Genomic DNA, 12,194 nt, shown 5'->3' with positions numbered 1-12,194 from the left:
GCAATCCAATTATCTCTGAGGACAAAGGGAGATCGCCAATACACATGTGAGGACAACAGAACAGACATCACCATTTAAACACACAATGGGACAATGGCACAATAGAAACACACCCAGCATTTTCCTCCCAAGCTGACAAGTTACACTTATTATAACTTGTTACAACTTTGTGAGTTTACATTGGCCATACATATAACTTACATCAATTTAAACAGTATAACTTGGGGACAAACCTATCCAAAATTCACTTGAATAGGTTCAGGGGTTTAAAAGTTAGTATATGGCCCATAATCCAGGGGCAAGAGGCCAGCAGCCAGTCCTCTCCAAAACCCAGTGGCGAGGTTGGTTTCGCCACACATCTCCCCCCCCCCAGGGAAGACTAACCAGGTACCTGACCTCACGCCGGTCGGTACCTGAGTTAGTCTGGCAGCCCACCCACAACCCAATACTGGACCTGTTGCATTTGGTAGCCTGTCTCTGTCCAGTGAGTCCACCAAGGTTATGTTGGAAGCTGGTACTGCCGGTCTCTGTGTTGCTCCCTGGCTTAGAGTCTGGTTGTTGGAGGGGGAGACCGACTGTCTCTACCCCCTGTGCTGTAGGTGCAGAGACCACGGTCCCATCTGCACTGTTGTGGGGCTTACTGTCTCCCCCTGGTGCGTTAAGCTGCCGCTGGGGAGAGGGGGTAACGAGCTCCTCTCCCATACATACTTCCAGCCGCTGGGAAGGGCGACCGACCGTCTCCGCTCCAAATACAGTGTCCTCTCCAAAACCCAGTGGCGAGGTTGGTTTCGGCACAGAGCCATTTTAGTGCTCCAAAGTTCGGGTCCCCATTGACTTCAATAGGGTTGGGGTTGGGGTTCGGGGTCAAGTTCGGGTCCCGATTTCGAACTTTTTTTCGAAGTTGGGCCGAACCCGGCAAACCCGAACATCCAGGTGTCCGCTCAACTCTAGTTAAGATACATTCACATGACAATGAAAACCATTTGTAAAACATTAGTTTTTTTAATGGGCCGTGAATAACATGTGTCAAAAATACCACATGTCCTATTTTGTCGTATTCACAGACTGACAGCCCCCATACGATTCAAGGGGAGCTTTTTTATTGGTTGTTTTTTCAGAAAAGCATCCATGATAAAACTACTGTAAATGGACCGTTTTGCTATTTTAATTGTCATGTGAATGTACCCTTAGGGTATTGAGTTAAAGAAAGGGGTCCTTATGCCCTGTTCAGAGTGGCGAGCACAGCACAGTATACCACAGTTGTGATGTCCGTCAAGGATAAACTGTATGAGACTCATTAACCTCAGATTATTTTTTTATGTGGGTTGGATATTTTGGCCGAAATGTCTATACCTTATATTATGTTTGCAGGGTTCATTCTGGCCTTGGAGGAGAATGGAAGATCGCTACTTTGTGTCATGTACTCAAACAGTGCTGGGCAGCCTATCTGTTATAATAGTATGGGCAAAACCAAATATGTTTGTGGCTGTCGTCAGATGCCATGTGCGCTGTCTCTTGGAAATTTCTCATCAGCTACCAGAAACCTACTCTGTGATAATGAGGAGCAACAATTCCAAAACAGGTCTCTCTAGAGATGGGTGTCGCTGTTTTGGCTAGCTAAGGAATAATTGTCACAACACTATGCTGACCTGTTCATGGACAGGTCCTTGTGAATTGTGGCAATCCTGTGAACCATGCAGTGAAAGGGTGGGCTCTATGCAAGCACTGCCCTAAAGTGGACATTCAGGGGCTGTTTTGGGGGATGTTGTCAGAAGGATAGTGCTTGAATGTTTTCTAAAACTGTTACTACCCAATGAAGTTAACTGTGTCATGTTATGTTTGTTGGGTTAGGCGCTGTGTACTGATACTTATCATAAACACCCTTCTTTGCGGGTGTTGTGTCTTTAATAGATTACTGCTGGTTGTGTTACATGGTTTTTATGAGCTGCCACTTGGGCTGCACTGCTCCTAGTCACAGGTGCAAATGATAGAGTGTAGTGCCACATTGTGTGGTTCCTGCTGAGATATATATGTGGAACAATAGAGATTACAGTGTGTCAGATGTAGCTGCGAAAAGCTACAAAAGTACTGACTGAGAGCTGCAATACCAAAATGCCTTTTAGCCACACTAGAGCTTTTAATTCTAGAATCCTGTTGGGTGGTGCCAACCGGTCATCTTAAGCAGCATTGGCCTTGGCCTTGCTTTGGACTTCTACGCCGTTCAGCTTCCTGGAGAGTGCATATACTACAGGCTGAGAAAGGCCCTAAAAAATACTGCTGTTGTGACCAGAGACTAGGAGAGAGCCAACTTAAGGTGCCCCCCTGAGTTTAATTTTTGTCATATTCTCAAAGAGCCTTTGATGACCACAATCAATATGATGTATGCCATCACTGAAACACTGCAATCAATATGCGTGCCCTTTATGAAAGCCTGTACTGATTCCATCAACCTCCAAGCCCTTTGCCTTTAATAGACCGTGTAACCGCCAAGCATTGTACTGATTGTGAATGTAACCATGAAGCATTGTAGCCCCTGTTGGATCAAAGTTGTTATAGGTTTATTGCCCCATGTCTGCCTCTTCACTGCTCCATTTTCAAGTGAGGTCCTGTACTGGGGTCTAGAGACACATCCACAGAACTGAACTTCTTGCATACTGGTATTTGATGGTGCCCCATACAGCCTTATTATTACCTGCATAAGCTCTTCATATGTGATTATGAAGAATCTGCTGTCATCTTTCATTTGCATCCAGCCTTTTACGTGGTCAAAATAAGATCCAAACAGAACTGAAAGACAAGAGTTAAGCTTTATTAGCAACAATGAAAATAAAAGTTAATGTTTCTTCCTAAACCAAATTGTTATTGTAATGAATAGGTAAATTATCTGTTTCTCACTGGCCACACAATAGATCATTTCTGGAGTAAAGGCAATAAACAACTGGGGCCCTTCTGGGCCATATAATTTGAGCTTTCTCTTGAACAGAACAGAGTGAAACTTGACATGTAACATTGGTTGTTACAGGCTTCAATTAAAGGGCAGATGGGGTTATCCAAACTGAACATCATCCATCCTCTATGGTAGGGGAAAAATGAATAATTTACTAATCATGGTACTTGTCGCTTTAATAGATAACTGTCCAGTTATAAACACAGAATTTTCCTAATGAACTGCTGGACCACTCTGACCCAGAGCCTGGCAATAAAAAAAAATGGTTGGGGCCAGGTCTGATATCTTGGTGTGTGTTCATTGTTCCTTCTACCCTCAAGGAAGAAAAAAAACATGGATTGTGTTTGGCCAGCTTCACAATCATTATGTGTCGGTCAAACACTCATTCAGAGGACTGCTATCTCTCACAATATACCCCCCTTCAAAGATATCCAAACAAAGCTGAACATGTATGTGTTCTTAAATGGGATATGCCCTGAAAATTGGAGGCCTCCTAGGACTAGATATTTTTTTCTCTCTTGTCTTCCTGTTTTCTCTCTATTTAAGGCCTCTTGCACACGATCGTATGTTTTTTCTGTATTTTGCGGTCCGTTTTTAACGGATCCGTTGTTCAGTTTTTTGTTTCGTTTTCGTTCCGTAGTTCCGCAAAAAATCTTTGTATGGTTTCAGTATGCGATCCGTTTTTTTGCGAATAGCAAACAGAAACATAAAATTTGTGATGTCCAGTAATGTAATGTACAGTAGTTTTTTTTACAGTAAACACATAGGTAAAGTGGGCATGGATCCGCAAAAAAAGGATTACATATGGATGTGTTCCGTATACATTCCGTATTTTTTGCGGAACTATTGAAATGAATGGGTCCACATACGGACCGCAAACAGAATCCGCAAAAACGGAATGGAAACGGAAAAAAATAAACGTTTGTGTGCAAGAGGCCTAACACAAAGAAAGCAAGAGTCAGAGGAAAAAGTGACTTGTTATGATCAAGCATTCAAAAATTATGCCTTAATGGGGCAGATGCCTGTTCCTGTTTATACACATACAAGTGTCAGAAGAAACATTGGCTCGTTTTGAATAAGGCTCAAAACATTCACCTTTTTTTGGGAGCAGCAGTACAGTGAAAATGTGAAATGGGTATACTGTGTAGAGGTAACAGTGGCAGCAATAGTTAGCAGCAGCAGTATCAATACAGCATGAAACAGACAAGGTAGCTGATGTGTGGCTGTGTTGGGGTAGTAGTAGTAGCAAGGCAATTAATGTGCGGCTGTGTAGGGTCTATGGTAGTGAGAGTGAAGGGCGTAGCAGCTAGGGCAGCGGTGACAGCAGCAGCCAAGCAGTACGGAGCCTCAAATTTCTGAAAATCTTCACGGATCCATGCCTAGTTCATTTTGACAAATGTGATGTTTGGTACACTTGCGGGTGGCAACTTTGTCCATCTGAGCATGAAGACACCACCTGCTATGATAAAAAACCCTTTCAGAAATTATACTGGAAGCTGGACAAGACAGTAAAGGGAGATCAAACTGGGACGGTTTTGACAACTGTACCAATTCGCTTGCCCAAAAGTTCCTTGGGTTAGGGAACAGAGTATGTGCTGGAGAAAGAACACAGTCCAGGTAGGACTGAACCTGGTTGCTCCTGGTTTTCTCTAAGGAAAAGAAAAAACTACAGGTCGCCATATAGACATAAATTTCATTGAATGACTTAGTGTCTGTATTCAATTTTTTATTAAATGCAATCACAAAAATAATCAGATTTAGGTGCGTTTGAAAACTGCTGTATAATTTTCATGTGACAAAACCTTTAAGTAATGATAAATCTATTGGGTCACATAGGGTCCCACCCATCGTGTCCAGGCTACCCACTGCATAAAAGTGGGTTTACAAATAAATGTGCATCTTTTTGATGATCTCCCCCATTGTGTCTGTATCCCGTCATTCTCCTATGCAGCCTGTACCTATCTGGATTAGTACAGAAGGGGAATTTAGTAAACTGAAGGACATTTAGATAGATTTAGATATTTTCGGGAATCGGGAAATATATTCAAAGCAAATTACGTTAAAAAAACGGCTATTTCCTGGCTGCTGAGAGCCTTTATAGTTGTGTAGAACACTGTGCCTTGCAGTAACATGCATAGGGATTCTGCTTTGGTAGTGAAATAATACTGTGAGTCCATATGACATGCAGATGACAGGTGTTGCTCTAAGGCCTCTTTCACACGCATTGCACCGGCACTGAATATGGACCCATTCATTTCTATGGGGCCGTGCACATGAGCGGTGATTTTCACGCATAACTTGTGCGTTGCGTGACAATCGCAGCATGCTCTATTTTGTGTGTTTTTCACGCAACGCATGCCCCATAGAACTGAATGGGGCTGCGTGAAAATCGCAAGCATCCGCAAGAAAGCGCGGATGCGGTGCAAATTTCACGCATGGTTGCTAGGAGATGATCGGGATGGGGACTCGATCATTATTATTTTCCCTTATAACATGGTTATAAGGGAAAATAATAGCATTCTTAATACAGAATGCTTAGTAAAATAGGGCTGGAGGGGTTAAAAAATAAAAATAAAAATGTAACTCACCTCATCCACTTGTTCGCGCAGCCCGGCTTCTCTTCTGTCTTCTTCTTTGCTGTCCAGGAGGAAAAGGACCTGTGGTGACGTCACTGTGCTCATCACATGGTCCGTCACATGATCCATCACCATGGATCGCAGTGACGTCACCACAGCTCCTTTTCCTCAAAGAAGAAGAAAGAAAAGAAGCCGGGCTGCGCAAACAAGTGGATTAAGGTGAGTTAAATGTTATAAGGGAAAATACTAAAATCGACACAACACCTAACCCAAACCCGAACTTCTGTGAAGAAGTTCGGGTTTAGGTACCAAACATGCCGATTTTTCTCATGCGTGTGCAAAACGCATTAAAATGCTTTGCAATCGCGCATTTTCCCGCGATGCACCCGCATCTTATCCGGCCCAAATCCATGACGCCCGTGTGAAAGAGGCCTTAGAATCACTGCACATTTCACTTATTTGGGCAGTCACATGGCCAAAACTGACCAAATAACTCAAGTATGAACTCAGCCTTACAGGTCGATGTTAGCGCCAAGTAGAAAGCACTCCTTTTACACCATCGCCAGTTGATTCCACATAGATGTCTACAGAACCTGTTCTATTAAACGCGTATACAAGTAGAGCCCCCCTGACAGAGTGGAGACGGTGTCAACAATAAGTTTGTGTTGACATCACTGATTAATTTGCCCTTCCTCTGATCTGTCAGAACAATAACCCACAAAAAACGGATCTTGTCTGTGGAGCATCCGCCTTCACTCGGACAGCATTTGCTCAATAATCCATCAGTATTGCTAATACCCCAAAAAAACAGGAGTGGATCTAAAACAGAGATGACACATGAATGGAATATTTGCATGTCTTCTGAGTTTTGTACCCACTCCTGCTTTTGGCTGCCAAATCATAAGCCAATTCTGATGGGACTATACAGGCCTTACAGCTGCTACACAGAGAGGATCCATTGTGCATCTAATTTTTCTTTCTTTTTGACAGATCAGAATAAAGGTCAAATAAATGATGATGTCAGCCAGGCCGAAAGCCAAAATAGTGGACCAGTCATGAAGTGGGGAGGATGGGAACAGCATGAGAAGTCCACAGAGTGGACCTATGACATAGTGGTGAGGTGGAAGCAGCATGAGGAGACCACAGAGTGGCCCAATGACAGGGTCTGGAGTTGGCAGCAATATGGGGAGGCCACTGAGTGGCTCAATGACCGAGTCTGGAGGTGGCGTCAGTATATGGAGGCCACCGAGTGGCACAATTACCGAGTATGGAGTTGGCAGCAGTGTGAGGAGGCCGAATGGCACAATGACAGAATCTGGAGTTGGCAGCAGTATGAGGAGGCCACCGAGTGGCAAAATGACAGAATATGGAGTTGGCAGCAGTATGAGGAGGCCGAGTGGCACAATGACAGAATCTGGAGTTGGCAGTAGTATGAGGAGGCCACCGAGTGGCACAATGACCGAGTCTGAAGGTGGCATCAGTATAAGGAGGCCACCGAGTGGCACAATGACTGAGTATGGAGTTGGCAGTAGTATGAGGAGGCCACCGAGGGGCACAATGAAAGAGTCTGGAGGTGGCAGCAGCATGAGGAAGCCACCGAGGGGCACAATGACAGAGTCTGGAGGTGGCAGCAGCATGAGGATGCCACCGAGTGGCACAATGACAGATTCTGGAGGTGGCAGCAGTATGAGGAGGCCACGAGTGGCACAGTGACAGGGTATGGAGTTGGCAGCAATATGGGGAGGCCGCCAAGTGGCAAAATGACCGAGTCTGGAGTTGGCAGCAGTATGAGGAGGCCACAGTGTTGCACAATGACAGAGTCTGGAGTTGGCAGCAGTATGAAGAGGCCACTGAGTGGCACAATGACCGAGTCTGGAGGTGGCGGCAGTATAAGGAGGCCACCGAGTGGCACAATGACTAAGTCTGGAGGTGGTGGGATCAGGAGAAGTCCACCAAGTGGCACAATGACAGTCTGGAGATGAAGCAGTATGAGGAGGCCACCGAGTGGCACAATGAGAGTCTGGAGTTGGCAGCAGTATGAGGAGGCCACCGAGTGGCACAATGAGAGTCTGGAGATGGCAGCAGCATGAAGAGACCTCAGAGTGGCCCAATGACAGAGTGTGAAGGTGGCGGCAGCAGCATCAGGAGGAGGCCACAGAGTGGCACAATGAATGAGTCTGGAGGTGGCGACAGCAGCAGCATCAGGAGGATACCACATAGTGGCAAGGAGACATAGTGGGGAGAGGGAAGCAGCAGCATCAGGATACCACAGAGTGGCAAGGTGACATAGTGTGGAGATGGCAGCAGCATCAGGATACCACAGAGTGGCAATGTGACAGTGTGGATAAGGCAGCAGCATCGGGATACCACAGAGTGGCAAGCTGACATAGTGTGGAGATGGCAGCAGCAGCATTAGGATATCACAGAGTGGCAAGGTGACATAGTGTGGAGATGGCAGCAGCATCAGGATACCACAGAGTGTGAAGGTGACATAGTGTGGAGATGGCAGCAGCAGCATCAGGAGACCACAAAGTGACCCGGTGACAGAGTGGGGCGGTGGGTGGCAATACTAGTACCTGCTGATGAAGGTGAGTGAAAGAAGGAGCACTTGGCATCAGATGTGTGGCATCAGGCGGGTGGCAGCATCAGAGTAGTAGCTAAGGTAGGTAGCCAGAAGTAACCGGTGTCTTTTTTCAAGGTTTGGGTGAGGCAGCATGGATGATCTAATCAGAAATTGGAAATCCTGGCTAATCCATGCCTGATTCATCTTGACAAAGGTCAGTCTCTCCACATTTTGGGTGGACAAGCGAGTTCTCCTTAGGGTAACTATGCCCCCCGCCGCACTAAACACCCACTCTGATGCCACACTACTGGCCGGCCAGGATAGCTTTTCCAGGGAAAATTCTGCTAGTTGAGCCCACAAATACAGTTTGGTTGCCAAGTAGTCCAGCAGGTCTTCAATGTGGGTTGGCAGAGTGCTGTCCAAGTATGCCACCACCTGCTGGTTCAGGTCCTGCTCCAGGTCTACCTGCTGCTGCTGGTAAGTAGTTTCTTCACTATGCGAGTGAAAAAAAGCAATTCATCAGCGACTGTAGACTCAGGCTGCTGCTGATGGAGCTAGTACTGCTCCTGCCAACCCATGCCTCCCCAGCAGCCATGGCAGTGGAACGTGAGCACAGAGGGCCCCCCCGGTCGGACCTGCGAGAGGATGAACGATGGCGCAGATAGGCAGCAGCCAACTCACTACATAGGATGTCTCTGCAGTAGTTCAGTTTGTCCTTCCTCTCAGTGGGTGTAAAAAAGGCCCCCATTCTGGACCGGTAGCGAGGGTCCAACAAGGTGGAGAGCCAGAAGTCATCCCTCTGCCGAATGGTGACAATTCAGCTGTCACTATGCAAGCAAGTGAGCATGCATCGGGCCATTTGTGCAAGTGACTCGGAGGGACTCCCTGCCTCCATCTTCGCTGCATACTGCCACAATGTGTCTGGGTCCTCTGTCTCATCTTCCTCATCTCCCTGTAGCTCCTCTGGCTACTCCTGCTCCTCCTCTCCTGTCAGCTGAGTAGAAAAACCATCCTCCTCCCCCTTTTCCAGTTCAGCCCCCACAGGGCTCATGTGGCCGTGAAATCTAGGCGCCACGTCTCCAGTCCCCTGACCAGTTATTGTTACCGCCACCTGTTCCAGGACATGAAGCAGTGGAATGACATTCCTCCCATAGTCCTGGCGACTGACAAATAACGTGGCGTCCTCAAAGGGCCTGAGCAAATGGCAGGTATCATGCATGAGCTGCCACTGGCTGACATCGAAGTTACACAGGGGAGTACTCCTATCTGCTTGCATCATCAAGAAATCGTTGATGGCCTTTCTCTGTTCGTATAGTCGGTCCAACAAATGGAGGGTGGAATTCCAATGGGTGGAAACGTCAACGTCGCATATAAACCTATGTTGGGGGATGCCGTTCTGCCGCTGCAGCTCAAGAAGGGTATGCTTTGCGGTGTACGAGTGGCTGAAGTGCATGCAAAGTTTCCTGTCCAATTTTAGGATGTCTTGCAGATGGGTGGAAGACTTCAGGAAACGCTTGACAACCAGATTGAACACGTGTGCCCTGCATGGCGCATGGCTTAGCCTTCCTTGGCGCAGCGCCGACACAATGTTCTTCCCGTTGCCGGTCACCGTGATTCCGATTTTGAATTGTCGGGGAGAAAGCCAGGATTCGATTTCTTGCTGAAGGACATGGAGCAGTTCCTCCCCTGTGTGACTCTGATCGCTCCCAGGGAAACGAGGTGCAGAACAGTGGGACACCGTCGTGCCCTGCACATGTGGTATGCTGGAGGGGCACTGTGACTTGTCCCTGCAGTGGAGGCTGAGGACATGGTGGAGGATGAAGAGGCAGAGGCGGACATTGTCGCAGGACCAACGGCATGACAACGTGGAGGAAGAAGCAGCGTGGTCAAATTGCTGGTGTGGCTGTGCAGGAACCACATTCACCCAGTGGGCTGTAAAGGACATGTACTGTTCCTGACCGTAGTTACAGCTTCACGCATCGGCGCTGCCATGCACTTTGGCAGACACCGACAGGCTCAAGGACTGGCCCATCTTCTGTTCTACATATTTGTGCAGGGCTGGTACCGCCTTTTTCGCAAAGAAATGACGGCTTGGGACTCTCCACTTCGGCTCGGCAAAAGCAATCAGTTCTCTGAAAGGTGCAGAGTCCACCACTTGGAAAGGGAGGGACTGGAGCAACAGCAACTTGGACAGGGGCACGTTCAGCTTCTGCAATGTTGGATACAAGCACGCATACTGCTGTCTCTTGGCAATCGCTTCGGTGATCGATTGCTGACGGAATGACTGACGAGGAGTAGAAGGAGGAGGAGCAGGAGCATCTGGACCAGCAGAAGATGGAAATGACAGACAGCTCCCTTTTGGCTGAGGTGGTGGAGCCTTGACTGGCTGAAACTGGGTGCGTGTCACTGGGTGATGTAGTGGTTGCTGCGGCAGGCTGGACCACCACATCTAGCCACGGTTCTCCCAGGCCACTTTATAGTGAAGCTGCATATATTGACGCTTCAGCTTCTGCCCACATATTCTACATATGGCCATGTTAACTTCCTCCAGCAGCTTAACAAAAAACTGCCACACCGCCGAGTAGGTGATTGTTCTCCCAACAGTCCGCACTGACTGACTGCTGCTGCTGCCTCCGTGTACCCCTGCACCACTACTTCCCGGGCAGGTAGGGCACCACTATTTGCCAGCCTCGTGGAGGAAGTGGCGGATGTCTCCTCCAGATATTGGATGGGCAGTAGCTGCTGACTGTCCTCTAATAGCTCTTCCTCGCTGGAAAGTGGAGCTGAGCCTACAGCATATATTACTTCTTGTGGTCAGGGAACAGAAAAGGACAGAGGCAGGTTGAGGACAGGTGAGGGCACAGGGCCTGCTCCCGGGGATGCCAACTAAGGGTTGTGTCTGACGAACCCACTGGGGGTGTCTGACGTCACTTGGGATGAAGTGGATGATCGAATTAACCAATCAAGAACCGATGGGTTGCTGGTTAAGACACGACTGCTAGATGACCCTTGGAGCTTAGGCCTCTCGCTACGACTACTGCTGCCACGCCCCCTTACTCTGCTGCGACCTGTTCCTGCGCCAGAAACATTTAGGCCTCTGCCACTCCTCTGTGCATGGCCTGGCACTTCTCTTTCTGACGTACTTTTAGCTGAACAAAATAAATTAAAAGCAAATTAAAAATTAAAAACCCCTAAAAGCGACAAATATATTAATATTTTTGTACTGAAATATGCCACTAAACACTTTCAACACATATAACTGCTGAAGTGAACTGAGAATATATTTTTATTTTTGTACTGAAATAGGCCACTAAACACTTTCAACACATATAACTGCAGAAGTAAAATGCGTATATATTTTTATTTTTGTACTGAAATAGGCCACTAAATGCTTTCGCCACAAATAACTGCAACAGTGAAGTGCGTATATATTTTTCTTTCTGTACTGAAATAGGCTACTAAACGCTTTCACCACATATAACTGCAGAAGTGAAATGCGTATATATTTGTCTTACTGTACTGAAATAGGCCACTAAACGCTTTCACCACAAATAACTGCAACAGTGAAGTGCGTACATATTTTTCTTCTTGTACTAAAATAGGCCAATAAAGGCTATTCAACATAGCACTTGCATCCCAATAAAAAGAACAAATTGCTGGAATGACAAGCTGTATAATGGCTATTTAGATCCCCAAATAATTTTTCCCTGCACTTGTAAATCGCTTTTATAGCACTGTTCCTAGCGCCTTCTGATGTCTCTCCCTGCACTAAGATGATGTGAAATGATTCCTCTCTATCCTTTCCCTGAACTTATAAATCGTTTTTTTCTGGTTTTTTTTTCAACAATGAGGTTTTTCCTATTGCTGTCTCTAGCGCCTTCTCATGTCTGTCACTGCACTCAGAACGCTGTAAAATGTCTGAATCTAAGATGGCCACTGTATTTATAGGACTGTAACACCAAAGGCTGGCTGGCTGCTGATTGGCTGCATCATGCATATCAGTCTGGGTGATCCCGCCTTCCCATACTTCCTTTCTCCATGTCCTCACAAGTGCAGCATCCATTTTAGAAAAATGTGATTAGTTACCACGAAGCGTGAGAAAATTGGC

The 12,194-nt window shown here is 46.7% G+C and overlaps 1 protein-coding gene across 3 annotated transcripts in view; it reads right to left on the bottom strand.

Annotated features, from left to right (window-relative positions):
* Positions 1 to 12,194, bottom strand: part of LOC121002897 (sulfotransferase 2B1-like) — a 113,541-nt gene that overhangs the window by 15,346 nt on the left and 86,001 nt on the right. For all 3 annotated transcript variants that reach the window (XM_040434543.1, XM_040434559.1, XM_040434551.1), the window contains exon 5: positions 2,693 to 2,787. In XM_040434543.1, the coding sequence (XP_040290477.1) occupies positions 2,693 to 2,787 (95 nt within the window). The remainder of the gene's footprint in view (positions 1 to 2,692; positions 2,788 to 12,194) is intronic.

Source organism: Bufo bufo, chromosome 1 (assembly GCF_905171765.1).
Source record: "Bufo bufo chromosome 1, aBufBuf1.1, whole genome shotgun sequence".
In the NCBI taxonomy this organism is placed as follows: Eukaryota; Metazoa; Chordata; class Amphibia; order Anura; family Bufonidae; genus Bufo; species Bufo bufo.
The sequence above is the reverse complement of the archived record's forward strand: the minus strand, read 5'-3'. Positions and strand labels throughout refer to the sequence as shown.